Genomic DNA, 19,192 nt, shown 5'->3' on the forward strand with positions numbered 1-19,192 from the left:
ACACACACACACACACACACTACAGGGTTTGTTTTAAATATTAATTCTATGTTATCTTCATTTATTTCTTATGATACACTTTTGTGTGTGTTTTAGAATTTTAATGACACTCTTTATATCTATTGCTACAGTTTTCTCATGACAAAAATATGATTGTGTTTTCTCAACTCTATCTTTTACTTATTGTAATTTAATAATCATCATCATCATCATAATAATTTACGTACTTTGTTTTGCATTTTCTGTCATTATTGTCTATATTGTTGTTCTTCTATTTAAAATCAGTAAAGAGTTTTTTGTTATCTTTAACTGCATGTAAGTGAATATCAATAAAAACTGATTTATTGGCAGACTGTCCGGTTGATTTAATTTAAACCGTTTGTTTATTCAACGAAAATTTCATTGTAATACAAATATATATTAAATATCTATGTAATAGTTGGACAGAAGGATTGTTATTCTGTTTCTACAGGTCCGAGATCCCTTTTTGGCGACAATACAATAGTGGTTTCACTTGCTAAAATGAGCCTGCAAAAGCCACCTCCTATTTATAAACTTTAGTTGTATCTTTGGAACACGACTGGTTCAAGGCATTGACGCAAAGTGCACATATCTTGCAGCGATTGGTCCAGGCGTCTGTCATGACGTGTCAGTCAAAGTGATGGGCCAATCACAGCCGGTATTTGAGTCTTTGTTCCTCCCGCTTGCTGGCTGACGCAGAGGGTCATGTGTTGTTTGTGCTGTGGCCCGTAGAGATGTGTACAGGAGTAGAAGGGAACGGATTGCTAAAGGAGCTAGCTGGATCCTCCCGGTTACAGAAGCAAGGCTGAGCGTGGCCATGTTCTACACGGTAGGCTTTATTTCATGATAAAAGCCAACAGTGGAGTGTATTGGTCGCCGAAAAGAGTCGGAGAGACGCGTTTTATTCAGGCGGAGTAACAAAGCCGGTGTGTGAGGATTGCAAATCTGAGCCGTACGAGTCACCGTTAGCTGGCCTAGCCGGACTCGGGAACTTCGTCTCCCAAAACAAGAATGGGGTCTGAGTCCACTCGGATTAGCCTGCTACTAAAGTGACCTTTGCTTATATTCCCTGATGGCTAACTTCACGAATTACCAGCAGGGTAAGGCGGCTATGTTGATGGTGGAGCCTCAGCAGAGGGACGTGGGGACGAGTCCTGCGGCCGCCAACACAAACGGAGACGGCTCAGTCGGGGAACCCCCTTCCCCGTTAATTAATTTCGGCGGCGGAGGAGGAGGCTCTCATTTTCACCAACATTTGCCGCCCCCCAATCACCTTCACCACCACCAAAACCTCAGCCACGACTCGCCAAAGGATCAACAGCAGCACCATCACTACCAGCTGGCTCCACAGCAGCATCTTTCCGGGGAAAACACCACCGAGTCCCCGGGCAGAAAAGCCTCCTCCTCCTCTTCTATAAGCCAGGTACACACAGCCGAGGACCCCGCCGCTAGCGGCAGCGGCAGCAGCCATGTATACGCCGCTGTGACCGTCGCTAACAGCTCTGAAGTCGTGGATGATATTCGAAAGTGCGGCTATTTGAGAAAGCAGAAACACGGACACAAGCGGTTTTTCGTGCTCCGGGCTGCCAGCCATCTGGGGCCGAGTCGTCTGGAATACTACGACAGCGAGAAGAAATTCAGAAACAGCCTGCGCACCGCTGCCGCCGCGAGCGGAGGAGCGGTGGCCGCTTCGCCTCCGAAGAGGGTTATTTACCTCTACCAGTGTTTCACGGTGAACAAAAGGGCGGACTCTAAAAACAAACACCTCATTGCCCTGTACACTAAGGACGAATATTTTGCTATTGTGGCTGAAAACGAGACGGAGCAGGAAGACTGGTATGTGGCCATCAGTGAGTTGATGAGTGAGGGAAAGAGGGGGCACGTGGACTCTGATGATTTAGATGATGGCTATGGTACAGTCAGCCCTGGGACTGTGTTTAAGGAGGTTTGGCAGGTTAATGTTAAACCTAAAGGACTGGGTCAAACTAAAAACCTCACAGGTGTTTACCGGCTATGCCTGTCTACTAAAACCATTCACCTCGTTAAACTGAACTCTGAAACCCCGTGCGTTAACCTCCAGCTGATGAATATTAGGCGCTGTGGACACTCTGAGAGCTTCTTCTTCATAGAGGTGGGCCGCTCCTCCTCCATTGGGCCTGGGGAAATATGGATGCAGGTGGACGACTCGGTGGTGGCCCAGAACATGCACGAGACCATCCTGGAAACGATGAAAGCCCTGAAAGCTTTTGCGGAATTCCGGCCGAGGAGCAAAAGCCAATCTTCAGGGTCCAACCCCATGTCGTTCATCACCACGCGACGCCACCTGGGTAACCTGCCTCCAAGTCAGACAGGGTTGCAGCGGCGATCGAGGACGGAGTCTGTAGTCGGCACGCCACCCTCTAGTAAAAGTTCCGGGGCGAGCGGCTATCGCTTCCGCACATCTAGTGAAGGCGAGGGGACGATGAATCGGCCGTTTCGCTCTGCCACGGGAAGCCTGATCCACCTCAACGCAGCCCGTGTTCCCCATGGCCGTCAGGACAGCGGCGGGAGTGGCAGCAGCTGGAGTGGTGTTGCAACAGGAAATGCTGGCACGAGCACTACCAGCAACCGCTACGTCAGAGCTATCCCCTCCACCTGTCACGCCCGCTCAGCCTCACTTCCCGTCTCCCACTTCCCTTCGACCACCAGCCCAGTCAGTGTTTCCTCCAGCAGTGGCCATGGCTCTGTTTCTGACACGCTCACCCGCCCATCAAGCGCCTCTATATGTGGCTCCCCATCTGATGGAGGCTTTAACTCCTCTGATGAGTACGGCTCCAGTCCGGGTGACTTCCGGTACTTCCGGGTGAGGAGCAACACGCCTGATTCTCTGGGCAACACCCCACCAATCAGAGAGGAAAACTGCCTCAACGATTACATGGCCATGGGTTGGAACCGGGACGTTTTCGGCACCAGTGTGGGCTCTGGAAACAACAGTGGATGTGAGACACCGCGTGATGAGAGTACCTCAACGACTGAGGATGAGCGTTTTTCTTCCTCATCACTGAGGAGGAGGACTCACTCCTTCTCCAGAGCAGCTGCTGGTGTGACCGGAGCCTCCGGAGTAGCTACTTATCAGAAAATGACCCAGACGAACCTCTCGCTGGATGAGGGGTCAGACGTAGTGCTGCCATTTGGGAGCGGGCTGCTCCGTGGTGGGCCGTCTTCTTCCTCTTCCTCACTTCGCTCCGACTACAGCTCATGCTCCGAACACAGTCAGCAGAGCCGTCCCTCGACGCTCTCCAGGTCGGAGGCTGGAGCCGAACGCCCCCCTCTTTCTTCCTCCTCTTCTGCCAAGGAAGACAGCGGCTACATGCCCATGATGTGTGGCGTGGCAACGGCGTCGCCGCGGGACACTCCTCCTGACTACATGCCTATGCAACCCTCTTCTTACTCCTACCAGATCTCTCACTCACCCCAGTTCCACAGTCCAGCTTTAGGCACGCGCTCAGCCCACCATCACCCACAATCTTCCACAGACTCTCACGGCTACATGATGATGCTCCCAGGGAGCAGTGGCACCTCTCCTTCTCCTCTCCAGGCCTCTTCCGGTGGTCCTGGAGCTGCTGGTGTTGGTGGAAGTAACAGCATGGCTGAGAAACCTGAAAACGGAGAATATATGGACATGTCCTACAGCGGCTGTGGTCGCAAGCTCCCAGGTGAAGACAGCAGTCTGTATTACACACCAGGAACACCTGAGGGGCCCCTGAAGTCTTACAGTCCTTACTTCTCTCTCCCCCGCTCTTATAAGGCCCCCAACAGGGAGAGGGAAGAGAGAGAGGATGGGGAATACGTACCCATGAGTTCCCCTGCCAAACCAGTGTATTCGTCAGTTGCGACTGCTTCAATGTTGGTGCCAGAAAAAAGAATAGGAGGGGGCAGCAACACCTCCACTCCCTCCCACCCACCTCCTCCTTATGGAGCTCACCATACAACTGCGGCAATGGCTGACCGACGGGTCATGAGACCTACCCGCCTTCCTTTAGGCAGGAGGAGTTTCCATGGCCCGCTGCGGGTCGGCGAGCCCGCCACAGAGACCACGTGTGCTACGAGGTCTGTCCCAGTCACCAGTGTCCCACGCGAAGGGCCCTCAAGTCCTGGAGAATATATCAATATTGAGTTTGGAGAACACTTCCCTCACCAACAGCAGCCCCCTCCCTATCCCTTGTCCACTCAAGATGAAGCCCCCTCCCTGGTATCCAGCGACACTCGCTGCTCTCCTCCCCAAGACTACATGAGCGTGGAGGTCGGGTCAGACCAGCATGATGCCACTGGGTGTCTGGGTAAGAACCAGTCGCCCAGGCCCAGCCTCGTTGCTCCTTGGAACCCGCCCAGCTACATCCGACCTCTGGTTAACAGCTCTGGGGTCACCGGTTCAGGCGGTCACTGGAGGTCTGTAGGAGATGATTACACGGACATGTCATTCAACCTCAGCAGAGGTGAGAGGACTCAAAGCCCCACAGCGATGCTGCAACATCTTTGCGTCATAGAGGGACGCTATGGTCACCCTGCCTCTACCACCTCCTCGTCGACCATTTCCCCACCTCACTCTCCTTCGACTCAACAGTCGGAGCCCAAGGTGGTGCGAGCGGACCCCCAAGGCAGAAGGAGACACAGTTCAGAGACGTTCTCCTCCAGCTCATCCTCTAACTCAACCCCTTCATCCTCAGCCACCCATCCGTCTCTGTCCAACCCCTCTGCCCCGAACGCCAATGGATCCTACCAGACGGAGGGACAGACCTCCAGGTGGGCCAGCTCGGCGTCTTTCGACAGCGTGTGGATGTCCTTGGAGGGCGCAGGAGACTCGCCAGCTCACCACACCCAGGTGAGAAACGCAGAGACCGACGCCGTGTCCGGGAACATCCCAACGTCCGCCTCTTCGGGGGTTGGCGCCAGCAGAATGTGCAGGAACACATCCGTCGGCTACCAGAACGGCCTCAACTACATCGCCTTGGAGCTGAGGGAAGACGGGAGCAACGCAGGAGCACCAGGGGCCAGTAGCAGCAGCAGCGGCGGCGGGAATGCATCAGTGGCGCCGCCGGGGATGGTACCTCTGCCAGAGAATGGAGCCTACGCCAGCATAGACTTCACCAAATCGGATGGAGTCACCACAGCAACAAAGGGTGAGTTTGACTTGTTTCTGTTTGATGCCATCTCAGATTTTGTTTCAATTTAGCAGTGATTAAAAGGAAAAAAAGTGTTATGGATCTAAAATAACTGTATGCTATTTTGAGTCCTTTTACATCAATGTGCAGCTCTTCAAAGTGTATATTCTGTTCTAAATCAACTCTGTGAGATCTTCTGTTTCTGACACTTGAAGCTGCCAGCTGTTGTCTTTGAAGGCTTCTGTCTGGGGAACTGAAGTCTAGGCTGTAACGGCGCTGTTTCAGGAAGTGGCACAACTGTGTGGTTCATCTTTTGGGCCCTGTTTTTTTTTTTTTTTTCTTTTCATTTGCGTTGTGTGCCAGCAGACTGGTAGACGGCTTGTTTTCTCAATGAAGAGAGGTTTATCTTAGGTCAGCTGCGGACTGAGTCACCCTAAAAAAAAAGGCCCTTGCTGGCGGCGGCGTCTCTGTGTTCCTGTCTGTGTGCACTTGTTGCTGTTTTTGTTTCTGTCAGCATGTATGCAGAGTTTACTTGTGTGTGTGTGTCTGTCTGTCTGTCTGTCTGTCTGTGTTTAATCACTTTTTGTCTCCTTTAAGCCATTCATTTGAGACATTTTTATGTTTTGGAAACATTTGCCTTCATTACAAGTTGAAAAACATTGTTTCAGGAGTACATTTAACTGAACAACAGTTGTCGTGTAGCTTTGCAGTGATTTAATTGATCTACTTTTCTTATTTTCTATTAGAATTCTTAAATGAAAACTGTATTAATTAGATTGTCTAGATGCTGTCGTATTGTAGAGAATGGAGCAGACTGGTTTATTTCTGGTTTTCAGTGTCAGAAAAATTTATGATTTTGGTCTTGATTGATTCAGATTTTCTTATTCTTATAGAATTAAAACACTAAAAATGTAGATTGTTTGTTGGAGATTGTATTTTTAAATGACAAAGTGAAGGAATTAGAAAAAAAACAGTATTCTCATTTATGCATTAAAGTACATAAATGCATACTTTTATGTACTTTAATGCATAAAGTACATATGTGTTGAGGTTCACATATGTACTTTCTCTTGGTCACAAATGCCTGTGACTGAGAAAAATAAATTATGGGAATAAAGTAGTAATATTGTGAGGGGGAAAGTAATCATGAGAACAAGGTAATAATAATCAGGAAATAGAAGCAATAATTTGAAAATGAAATCACAATATTACCAGAATAAAGTGATAACAATACAAGAATAATGTTGTTTGACAGTCATTTTATGAGAACTAAATAAATTTAGTCTCCAAAAAATATTTTTGTAACTTAAACAGAAATCTTAGTGCGGCCTTGATACACTAAGATTTTAAAGTGTAAATCCCAACTGTTCATTGGATTTTCACCAAACTAAAGACATCCCTTCATCTATCACTTGTTGCTTATCTGAGAGAGCATCGCACGGTAAATGAAAACCAATAAAAACATACTTGTGGCTGATGCATTTACAGATGGAAAATGGTTTGAGCACTTAATATTAGTTGTAGCAAAACACATTATGCTCTATATGACCAGCCACTAGAACAATTATGGCGGATTAATTGATACATCTTTGGTGTTATTTTATAAAGTTGAGTATGATCATTTTTTTTATAATTAGATCTAATTGTGACTATGATTAGATTACACTGCAATGAAATGTGTTGATGTAAATTGAATTTGCACTGAATGGGCCTTTATGTAATGCTCCTATATGTAATGCATTTCATATAGGAGCTGTATAAATAAACACAATCATTGTGTGTATATTAAGTATTTAAAAAGGTACAATTTAAAACCTGAAAAATCATTCTTGTGGCCTGAAGTCCATATGAAGTGTTTTGTTATGCGATGCATAGATCAAGACAGGGCCGTCCCTCTCCCACCTGTTGCTGTTCGCTGCCACTCCGCTGGTTGAAAGGAGACTACAACATTGTTAGAAGTCAGATAAATTAAGCTCTTACAAACTAACATTCTTCAAAAATAATTAGGAGTGAGCTTATTTGCTCCTTTTCTGTGTCAAATTATTATATCAATTGTGAAAATTTGATGAAACCTTGGTATTTTTGCTAAAAGGTTATTTTTAGATTTTTTTTTTCCATATCCAAGTCTAAAAATTGTTCCATTGTGCCCCCCTTCCCCATTCAAGCTTGACAATATTGTATTAAAGTAATTTAAGACCTTATTTTGAATGAAGCTCTGTAAACTGATTTATAAAGCATTTTCTACAGAAATGCAGGATTGCAGTATAATCTCTTCTATTTATCTCCGATTTTTGTTTATCTTATCAAGGTCTTCATATTTTAAAGAAATCGTTTGGCAAATTACTGTGCCATCGAAGTTGAATCTTAACATGCATGAAATATTAAGTTGATTTGGAAATGTTCAGTTTGTAATTTTTATCGTAGTTATGTGGAAGTGTTTTAAGTCTTGATATTTTTTGAAACCATAACTTTTTAAGACCTGAAAATATACAGCTGTTCATATGCTTGTTGGTTTTTAAGTTTGATTTTCAAGTTAGTCTAATACAATGGCATACTTTTTTAGAAACAGTCTCCAGAATTCAGTTCAGTTTCTATGGGGTTATTTCACAGCAAACTGATCCAGTTTACATACCAAAACATATAAATATATTATATCATTTTATCAAATGCTGTCTTTCCAGTCTTTCACTTTGGAGAAACTTTTACATTTCCTGCCTCTTTGTTCCTGGTCCATAGTTGGATTTTTCTGTAGTTTCGAACCGTCAGAAGATCCTTATGCTAAGTTAGCGACCTAGCACTGTGGACACTCCGACATTTGCAGCTTCGCACATTGCACACATGATTTTTGGGGACGTCTCTTAGAATACAACATTTTAGTTTTAAATCTACTTATTTAAAGTACCTTTGTATTTTTTTGAATTCATGGTTTCAGAAGAAATGTATATCAGATTACTAAATTGCAATGCTTGTTAAAAAATAACTGCTTTTTCAGGGACTGCAGTTATTGCTTTTTTCTTCAAACTACTAACAACCAAGTCAGATTGGATTGAGGGCATATATGGACATCAGTTTTTAGTTTTGCCAGAGTGCTTTGATTGAATTTGGGTCTGGACTTGAACTAGGCCATATTCTAACTCATGGAAAGGCTTTGTGTTGCAACATCTTGTTTCTGGATTGCCCTGTAATTAGTTTAATTCATCTTCTATCAAGTCTCAGCAGAGCACCTTCTTCCAGAAGTCAGATTATTAAATTATTTAAGTATATGCTCCATATACAAGTTTTTTTTTTTTTAAGCCTTACCAACCAGGCTGATTGCTTCTCTTTGTTTACTGTGCACTTAAATGTTTCATCAGATTGCTTTTTCCTTTTCTTGCATGACCGGTTTGTTTATCCTCTTGCTAGTTTATGTAGGATCTATTCCGTTCAGGCTCGTGAAGTATAAGGAGTGTCACACACGTGTGTGTACAGTCTTTCCCCCCTGCATCCAGGTCAACTTGCGTTTGTTTGCACTGAGTCATGGCAGGCAGCCTTTGATGTGGCGCCATAATTGCAGCGGCGGCGTGTTAAGACACACAGCGGTGCTGAGAGGAAGCGCATCATCATTCAGGAATGCATTTCCTCTCAGCAGCAGAGCTGAACTTATTGAGGCACACCTGGATTCTTGACCCAGAGGAGACCAGGAGGGAAGGGAGGAGGGTGAAGGCTGATTTTTGGTTTGTTTAGATTTATTTATTTTATCCAGTTAGCAGAAGACTTTTAGCTAAATCTTAAAAATGTTGTTTGGTATGTATAATAAGAATAAAAAAAAATAGCTCACATTTTTTATTGTAATTGAATTGTACACAGCTGGTACACAGTGGTTTCCAGATGATGGTGCTCTGTGCGCCTTGGTTCTAATGACAAAATTAACTAATAATGTTTCTGTAAACAAAATTCCTCTTCAAAAAATATTAACCGCGAGAAAGAAAATCAGCAATTGCATTTTAATTTACTATGATAAATTAGTTGTTGCGGCAGGCTTACAGGTGGAACAGTGATGATGTCTTGGAGTGCAGCGAACACAAGTTTATTATGAAAGAAAAAAAACTTCATTTTGGGAGATCGGGTGATACTTTTGCTAGAAACTTATTAAACTCCACAAAAGTCTGAAAATCAACTACTTGCCCTGTTGACTTCCAGACTCTCTCCCATATTTAATTTCTCCTTGTAGGCGGCTGGTAATGGCCGTCCTGCTCCAGCCAGCTTAGCAACACTTCACCACTATCTTTAACTACTAAATCGTTATTGGTTAATCAAAACAGAATCAGCCAGAAAATTGCAATCAGTTTACCTGAATTTAAAAAAATTAAAAAGAAACGAGTAATTGAAATATAATTAATTAAAGAATATTTTGGGTTCAGCGAGGAAGTTGGAAGCCAAGTTATACATTTCTAAATTTGTTCAGTTGTGCTTATTTGTTCGGTGACTCTTAACTAAAAGTACACATTTTCTTCTATTTGCAGATGCTTTAGTTTTAAAGTCCACTTATTGTTATCGAGGTGAATTCCTCAATATCTCATGGTATTGACTTACGACCATATCGCCCAGCCCTAGTACCAGCCAATGTTTCCGCAAAGGATACACAACCCGGTTTGCTTTTTACCAGCTGGTTACAGTCAGTGTTGGCCAACATTCGTGAATTTCACTCAGTTGAGCTGAATTTTGTTTGGTTGTGAATAAAGACCTTGTAAAGTGGAGAAAAACGAATGATGGCAGATGTCGAGGTGGCAAACTGTAAAGGAAATAGTAGCTGCTAAAGCACCATAAGAACAGACTCTTCTTTCTTTCCCATCCCAGGATAAGTGCCTGTGAGGTGGTAAAGGGCGTGAGGCAGGCTTATCACATAAGGGGAAGCCAGCAGGGGACCAAGATGTGCCAGAAGATGTGAAGATGGTACAAGGCTGCCCTTTTCCTCTCTCATTCCCACCTCTACGGCGAGGCCCTTCTATATTTACAGCTCTATTTTGAGCCTGACATAAATTTATGGGCCGGTCTGAGGCATGTGCTGCTCGTAACAGGACCCCCCGCCACCCAACCAGCCCACCCCCGTACACTTGTACCAGTGTGTGTTGCACGCAGCAGTTTCTCTACCTCCTAAATAGCCTGATATGTTGGCGGACAGATGTTAGAGTTATTAACCACGAGGATTGCACACAAAGCAGTTTTGATTTGAAGCTACCAATCTGACTGTCAGGGGAAAGATTTTGTGGCTTCCTGAAACTGTGCATGTCGTGACCTTTTTTTTTTTTTTTTTTTTTTTTTTTTATAAAGGATTTTTTACCTTTCAGCACCTGAAAAATCATTTTAGAATCCCATTTCCTGTTTGAGTGGAACCTTAATTTATAGTTTTTTGGGGAGGGTGGGTGTTCATCGGAGTATATAAATCTATCAACCAGACAATGTTGGGGTATATTTGGTTAAAAGAGGGATTTGAACCTCAATCCTTCGGGCGTGTTGGGTCTAGCTGGATTCGCAATGGTCGCCAAATTCCTGGAGTATTAGAGAATTTCAAGGTGTTTCTCATAGTTTTAAATGTCAGCCAGGAGCGGCTCTTCGTGAGCAGTTTTTTGCCTCGGGGGATCTATCTAAACTTTCCTGTACAGCCCAAACAAACAGCAGCTGCTTTTTCCCATACCAAACACACTGAATGTTGTTTTTGCAGTTTCTGTCATCATCATTGCTACTTTATACACTATGCAAATCATATTTAACTTTATGTTTTTTAGACATTTGTTTGGCTGGAATAAGTCATTTGAAAGCTTTCAGCACAGAAACTGTATCGCTTATCTTTTGGAGGAGTTGCTTAATTTCAAAATGTTTGTTCACTCGAACATTTCCCCTTATCACAGGCTGAAACCTTGATTTATGAGTTAATATTCAACAGATTTTTAATGTTTTATTTGTTTAATAGGAAGCCACTCTTCAATAACACTGATACTGTCCAGAGGAGTCTATGGTCAAACAAATGACTGAAAGGAGTCCAGATAATGTGGCAACAACACCAGCCCACATCATCACCTCTCCACCACTCTGTATGAGGTGCAGGGTTTCCCCCAGTGTATGTTAAGCCTGGTGGGGCTTTATTTGCCCCACCCACTAGGCTAAGCAATGCTTGTTTTTATGCGAAATAGTTTTTCTTTTTAATACACCAGTAATCCTGAACTGCATGCGTCTTTGCTGCGCTCCTCTGCACTGCGCACTTCGCCGGCGGAGCGGAATCATTCCTGAAAGATGAGTTCATAGTTGATGCAGTTTTCTGGAAGTTTGTTCAGAAACATTGAATGTTGCTTCTCCACTTTAAATAAATATCGGTTGTTGGCCACAACGCAGCTATTAATATCGGATATCGATATAGAGTCAGATTTTTATATCGTTGCATCTTTACTCAATATACCAAATATTTGCTGCAAAATTTTTAACAATCTTTCTAAGCGAGTCATGCTTGTTCAGTATTATTCATAAACTTTTACTTGATAAGTAAGGCCTGTAGAGTCAGACACTTTTGAGACTTTTGAATGGTCATGAGTCTGCGGTTAGGTTAAGATTAGATTTCCTCAGCTTCTCAAAGTTTCTTCCTTTTTGTTATCACTGAGGCTTTTCTGGAAGTTGTTGAAGCCCAGTGGAAAAAAAGTAAAACTTTCCTCTCAAACACACTGCGATGACGAAGCAAAATTTCACTGGCCTACCTTTGGACTTACGGGAATGTGACGTTGGAGAGCTTTCTTAAACAAACGCTGAACATGTAGGCTCATGTTTATTTAGGAGGTTTTAGCCTTTATGGATTTAATTTGTTGTTTGCTGTCATTTCTTTCAGCTCTGTTGAACTCTTAACTTCCTTAGATGTTGAAATGAATGAGAATGCTTAATTGTGATAAATGCAAAGAAACTCCACTGACATTAATATTAAACTTTTCACCAACCCAGTTATTTGTAACTTTTGGTGCAATTTTATTGTTACTTGAATTTATACGTATCATACGAGTGTTAGGGTAAGAAAAAAACGAATAAATTACGAGAATAAAGTCATTTTATGAGAAGTCATATTTAGAGAAAAAAAGTTGTACGAGAACTAAGTTGTGGTATTATGAAAATAAAGTTATACGACAGTGAAAATATTCATATTACAAGAGTAGTCATAATACGAGAAAAAAGTATAATAAAATCAGAATAGAAAAATAATAGTCGTAGGACAAATCGTATTATGAGAATAACGGCATAATACAAGAAAAATGACGAGAATAAATTCACCAGAATAAAGTCGTAACAATACAAGACAAGTTGAAATAATTTGAGCATGAACTCATATTGCCAGAATAAAGTCGTAATACTAGTAGAACAAAGTCATAATTTTACTCCTACGTGAACAATAGGAAATCTAAAATGAGGAACTTTGGACATCTTGGGAAGTTATACTTTGGTATCAGTTTTACAGATGGAACATACTTCATATTTGAACATCAAATCATCAGTCTCAGGACTTTGACACAATTGTACAAATTACCGAGTCGATTTTGAAGAAGGGATCATGTTCTAGACGAGCCGGCCATGTTGGATCTGGAGAACTCGATCAAAGCTTTACTCTCAATAAAACAACTTTTATTCTAGTAATTTTATGACTTTCTTCTGGTACTCTTGTCTCTTTATTCAACTAATTTTATGTCTCATTTTTCTTACAATTAAGAAAAAGTCTTGGTCTGAACCTAACACTCATAGTATCTGTTATCCAAATGTGTTCCATCCAAGTCAATGAAAACATGTTGCTGAGCTCAACATTTGATTACATTTGACTGCAGACAAAGGACTGAGAGTTACTTCAGTATCAATTATCTAACTAATTATAACTTAATGCCTAATGAATGCTTCACTTAGAGCAGCCCGTCTATATCTACCCAACAAAATGAAGGTTTCATTGACGGGAAAAATCTAAATCCAGTATTTTGAATTTGAAAGTTTTTGACAAGGTGACAGGGAATCAAGTCCCCGTCCCGTAGTCTGCTCCTGAAAGACCATCACTTTGGCTGCCACGCCAACCGATGTCGGCTAAACCCATTACCCCGGCTCGTGGCTTACTCCCATGATGCCTTTTGTCTGTCCGATCCGAGTGAATGGATTTTTAGGGGCACACAGGGACGGAGAGTGAGAGGCGGTGGGTCAGCGAGTGCAGAGGGGCTGAGACAGAGGGAGAGAGAGAGAGACAGGCGGTGGGGCTGAGCCACCTGCATGTGTTGCAACAACACCAGCAGCCCCTGGCTAGCGCAGGTGTTTGGTGAACAGTGTTTTTCTAACCCAATTCTGTGGCGAGTGTGGGAGCGTACACACACTGGAGCGAGGTCAGCTCAGGTCGGCCTGGCCTGTGTCCTGAAAGCGCTGTTTTGATCAAAGTCCGCGTCTGGACTGCAAAGAAAAACCCAGAGACCTCAGACGTTCTCTCAGCCGCTCTCTGGCTGCCTCGTACACGCCCACGCTCAGAGTCAACTTTGTCTTATTGTCGCGGCTATAATTAAGCACTGTTTAGCTAAAGCTTGTTATTTGCTGTGTAAATATATAAAGATTCAGAATGTTAAGAAAACAGACAACATGTTAGCTCATAGCTGCAGTCCTACACTACTGGTTGTCCAGTGAGCCTGTGGGATTTTATTCAAAGTCTGCAGCCCTTTTTCTTTTCCTTTTCTTTTATAGTTCACATTTAAGTTTTGTTTAAAATATGAAACAATATAAAATGATTAAACAACTAAATGCATAGAGCTGTTGTACATAAAAAAAAAGAAAATGCCATAGAAGCACAGATTTCTGTTTCTGATTCGGAAAGATATCAGATATTTATGGCTAATTCCAGATCTTTGTATATATGTTAGAAACAGATGCAATGTCGCATGTTATGTATTGGGGAGGAGTCGCTGTGAAACATGCTTTTATTAACACTTTAGCACCAAGACATAATAGAGTTCAAATTTCAAACTACCTTTAGCATGTTAGCATGGCTAGTATTAAAAAAGTGTTTAAAAATAAGCAAACATTTGGAAATGGGCAGCCCTTTGGGCACCTTATAGTTAACACTATACATTTTTTTAAAGAGAATTTTTAATGTCATTTATTTTTATTTTGGCGTAAGGAACTAGCTGTAGCCAGCAAAGGGCATTGACAGCGCTAAGGCCCTCCTCCTGGCTCTGATTGGCTGTTTCTGACTGGGAGCGGTGTAGTTCTGCGGGTGGCAGTAGGACCACAGGAATCTATTTTTTTTCACAAATGATTTTTCTCATGTTCTACTATAACAACATACTTATAAAAGTTGCCTACTGCAGCTTTAATGAAAGTAAAACTACAACACTGAAATGTAGCTGTCCAATAGGGCTAGTTCTAGTTACTGCTGAACTGATGACACATATGAAATATTAAAGGCTAATTTGGATTTTTTATGTTGTTGTGATTCACTTGTGGAAAGGTAAATAAATCCTTCCCCCATTGGGGGAAGGCAACGAGTAGCCACATGTAGCCCATTTGAAGTGACAAAAATGTTCGTATCATATGTTAGCTGATATTACAAATCTACAATTTCACAACAGCCTATTGTTTGGTTGGAGGTGTTCAGCTCTGCCAAACAGCATCTGTGTTTCAAAGTGAAGTGTATCAACCCACCAGATTAGCTGCAGAAATCTAGAACACATTTCAACTTTGCTTCAGTTGTCCGCCATTATTAAACATGTTATATTTATGTGCTTTCCAGATTGAAACGTTTTTTGAAAACTGTCCCAAAAAACTGTTTAGACGGAATGACGTAGCATATTGGGTTGCTAGCTTGTTAGCATTATCACTCACTTATTTCACCTTCACATTTCTTTAGCTTATCTCTTCAGTGCTCGTCTTCCTCTATACTATTACTGCTACTGCTCTCCACTTCCTGTTGTGTTGTTTTTGCTTTCCAGTACCTGTTTCTGCGTTTGGTTTAACCTTGTAGTTCACTGTCTGCTTCCCAAACTCCTCCTGTCTTTCTATCATTCCATGCCTCCCTCTATCCTGGTGTCTAACAGGGGAGCAGCATTCCAGCAGTGCCCCCCTCCTCCCGTCCCCTTTCAAAGCTTCTGCATTGTGTCGTGGTGCTGACATTGTTGTCAGACAAAGCGCTGCTCTCAGTGGAATAACGCAGCTGGATGGCGGCCATGGCACAGGTCAAACGGGGCCTCCGGGCCGCCTGCAACAGCCGACCTGACAGCCGGAGCTCGGCCTTGATGGCAGGGCAGGAAGCAAACTTTATGTTACTGGTCTGTATGTGTGTGTGTGTGTGTCTGCATCTTCTGGCAGCGAAGTCCAAAGTCCACTACCTACACTTATTTAGCAAGCCCTTTTGTCTTGTTTTTCTGGCAGTCTTCTTTTTCTTGTTTTTCTATTTTGCTGTCGTTTTAAGATTTTTTTTGTCAGTTATATCAATTTCAATGTGCTTCAAAATGTTGAAAAAACTAATATTTTCTGTAAAAAGAAAAAAAAAATCAGACAGATGAACACAGTTGCACGCCACACTTTTCAGACTTTTAATGCACTTCAAAATGGTTAGCTACTTTATGTTGGTTCCTCACATAAAATCCCAGTGAAATGCATAGATGCCAGGCTGACAACATGACAAAAGATTCTGTACTTTAACTATTCCATGTACCGTAACGTTTATGGAGGTTGATTCCTGACAAATGACTCCATTTTTTTCATTTGTTTTTCTGTCTCTGCAGACTAAGCGGCAGAGGTCCACCGTGTGCCTCCTCCTCCTCTTCCTCCCGCTCCTCGTCATCTCTTATCTAGGGGCACTTGACTCTGCCTTTGACCTTTAGCCCCTCCCCACGCCCCCCCTTCCCTCCCTCTTCCTCCAACAGTGACCTTCGACCTTCAGTCACACTGAGAAGCTGCTTTCATCTGGTCGCAGACGACATTTTCAACATGACAAACCAGAAAAAAAAAACCGCTTGCGGGTTGTTCCTTTTTTTTTTTATTATTATGATTATTATTTTTTAAGTTTTTCATTGTTGATGTTTTTATGTTTTATATGCATATCCTTGTCCTGTTAATCATCCCCTCAAACAATGGATGCTGCCAGTGTTTGCTGCTCTTCCCACCCACCCCCTCCTGTTAGTTCAACACTACTATCCAGCAGGCAGCGGTCAGTGAACTTTAACCGAGGGGTGTACAACACAAGCACAGGCAGTTTTTTTTTTTTTTTTTTTAAATCATTTCTCTCTATGCGGTATTATTAAAAGAAAAATTAAAAAAGGGAAATTTGGAGTTAAAGGCGCCGGCATTATGGTACGAACTTGGAAGCTTGAAATATTCTTTCATCATTTACCATCAATTTTTTTGTACCCTACTGATAATCCATCCTCAAGATTATTTAATTTAACTTTTTTTTTGTAGAAGACCTTTATAGATATATATACACATATATTTTTTAACATTTCTTCAGTTTGTTCAGTACAAAGCTTGTGGCTGGGTCCATGTTAGCTTCACACACGCACACACACATACACACACACACACACGGAGAGCACGCTAGTTCCCAGGTACAACACGGCTCCTAAATCTGCTGCAATACTGCGCCAGTATCTGTGTATTACTACCGTAAGAAAACTTACAGCGTTACAGTATTTATTTTACTGACTGCACATCTATTTATTTGGCACAGCAGGTACAGATGTCCCGGTACATTTCATAGTCTGCTTCCTAGATTAAAGGTACTCGGCAGAGAGGGAAAATATTGCGGGAAAACACACGCCAGCAGCTAATTTTCAGAAACTTTTCTCATACTTGAGAGGAATGAGACCACCCAGCAATATTTCTTGTGTAAAAATTAGGTTGCATACTTTTTGGAGTATTAAAACCAAAGCCAAATAGATTGCAACAAAGAATTTGAGCAGTACGTCCACCGTGGAGTTTAATATTAAAATAAAATTCCCGAGGCAGAATCTTTTTTTTTTTTTTTTTTCATAAAAATTTTAAACTTTCTTTATAAATTAACATGGTGGTCAATTTTACTAAAGTTTATAGTGCATTTGTGTTTCCTTGCTACAATCGCTGACCAATATTTTGCTAGTTTCCACCAGTATTTAGACAATTTTTGTATGACTTTTAATTGCACAAAAAATTGAAGTTGGAGGTTGTGCACCACCAAAAATCTTCCTGTGTGAAACACATTCTTAGATTGAAACATGTCAGCGTAACTACATCTTATAAAAGTAAAGCGTGACTCTGGTTGAGCCACTCCAACATATTAATATTACTTCCAGTCAATGTTTTGTTTTGTTTTTTAATTTTAAGATTACTTTAGATCCAAATCTGCCTGGGGTATTAATGATATCTAAACTAACCTCGTTGCTTTCTGGTCCATTTCTGATTCTTGTCTTTATACAAACGGACTTTTTTTGCCTTTTTTTTTTTTTTTAAGAGGACTTGAATTTAAATTGGTTTAAAACAAAAAGTGTAGCCTACCTTGACAGGTTTTAAGAACCATTATATTTTTCAATCTAAGGCATCATAAATATTGACCTATTTGCTTGGGGGAAAAATAATGATTTTTCAGAATTCGCTGGTGGATACGCATTATTTCCCCCCTCTGCTGCTTGTTGGTCTGTTTCAGTTTTCTGCACAAAGCACTGTTGTTTAGACTGAAGTAGAAACATGTTTGTGGCTCTTTTTTTTTGTGTTGCTTTCACTTTTACCTCACATGCGGTCCTTACAGTTCATGCAAGAGCGCGGTGAACGGCAGGTACAGGCGTCAAACGCAACACGAGTGACGCGCTCTGACGAGGGTGACTCCTTCTCACGGGCTCTTGATTTCGGTCGGTGCGGATTTTTCACACATAGATGTTCGTCAGAGGCTGGAAATGACGTCAGAAGACGGTTCCAGTAACCCGAACAGCAGGCGGGACACACTGGACACCGCCTCCTCTCGCATACCGTCACTATGCCAGCGTTTAAACTGTTTCTGCCCGTGCTTTCTGTCTATTTAGAGACGCTTATTGTTCACTTGGTTTGTATTTAATAGTTTTATTTGCCTCCGTTTTCTTTTTTTTTTTTAAAGTTTTTAATTTTGCACGGCCAGATCACGGCCTTTCATTAACACAGCATCGTCAGCAGGATGGGTACCGTACCAAAATGAGGGGCTTAAACCTCAACCCGACCGAACTGCCTCCTCCTTTTTAAGTTCCAGTGTTGACAAAATTGAGAAGGAAAACGGGAAATTTGTCATGTTGAGAAGGTTACAGATTTCTTTTTTGTTCCCCCCATGTATGTGGAGGTAAAGGGGATATGAAAACTGTAGAATAACCTCCACAAAATGCTGTTTTTAAGCCTGTGATGTGTCTTACATGTATATTACCGAACAATTCGAGGTTGTTTTGTTTCGTTCGCCCTCCTTTTACCGCCTTTGATCGAACAAAGATTTAATCCCACATCAGCCGCAGCGGCCAGAGATAAATGAGATGGTTTTTCTTTTCTTTTTTTTCTATTTTCTTTTTTGTTTTCTTTGCAAATATTTTTTTGTGGACTTACTATGCTACAGCGACGTGTTATGCTTGGGTTTTAATGCTATGGCAGGAAAAAAAAAATGGTAGTTTTGTGGGGATTTGTGGACTAATCCCTCTTAATTTATTCAGAAATGTCCATGTTGGATTGCCTTCATGTTCAACTTCTACACCCCGTTGTTTCAAAATTTCCTACCCTTTTTCGATTTACAGAAAAGTTTGGTTTAATTTTTTATTGTTTGGTTTTTGGTTTTTTTCTTGGCAACAATGCAACCTCAGATGTGTCCTCGATGTTTTTAAATGGGTACGAAAATGAGGAGACTCGTATATCCTTGCAGAAATGACATAAGGTAATGCATTATCATTATTATTATTATTATGCAAACTTTAGTTTAGATTTTTCTCAAACCTTTTGATTTTTTTCGTATTTCTAGTTTACAGAAAGTAAAAAAAATCTTATTTTTTGAAAAAGCAGAACAATAAAATGATTTT

General features: G+C 42.0%; 1 protein-coding gene across 1 annotated transcript; it reads left to right on the forward strand.

The window, feature by feature from the left end:
• The first annotated feature begins 529 nt into the window (after positions 1–529).
• On the forward strand, positions 530–18,774 carry irs4b (insulin receptor substrate 4b). Its single transcript, XM_007576058.2, has 2 exons — positions 530–5,180; positions 15,920–18,774. Exons 1-2 carry the CDS (start codon positions 1,094–1,096, stop codon positions 15,922–15,924), a joined length of 4,092 nt encoding a protein of 1,363 aa, XP_007576120.1. The 5' UTR covers positions 530–1,093; the 3' UTR covers positions 15,925–18,774.
• The last annotated feature ends 418 nt before the right edge of the window (positions 18,775–19,192 follow it).

The sequence above is a fragment of the Poecilia formosa genome, unplaced genomic scaffold (genome assembly GCF_000485575.1).
Source record: "Poecilia formosa unplaced genomic scaffold, Poecilia_formosa-5.1.2 Scaffold395, whole genome shotgun sequence".
Classification (NCBI taxonomy): domain Eukaryota; kingdom Metazoa; phylum Chordata; class Actinopteri; order Cyprinodontiformes; family Poeciliidae; genus Poecilia; species Poecilia formosa.

Excerpts from the sequence above, each read along its gene's own strand:
- irs4b (XM_007576058.2), top strand. The coding sequence starts at position 1,094 with ATGGCTAACTTCACGAATTACCAGCAGGGTAAGGCGGCTATGTTGATG.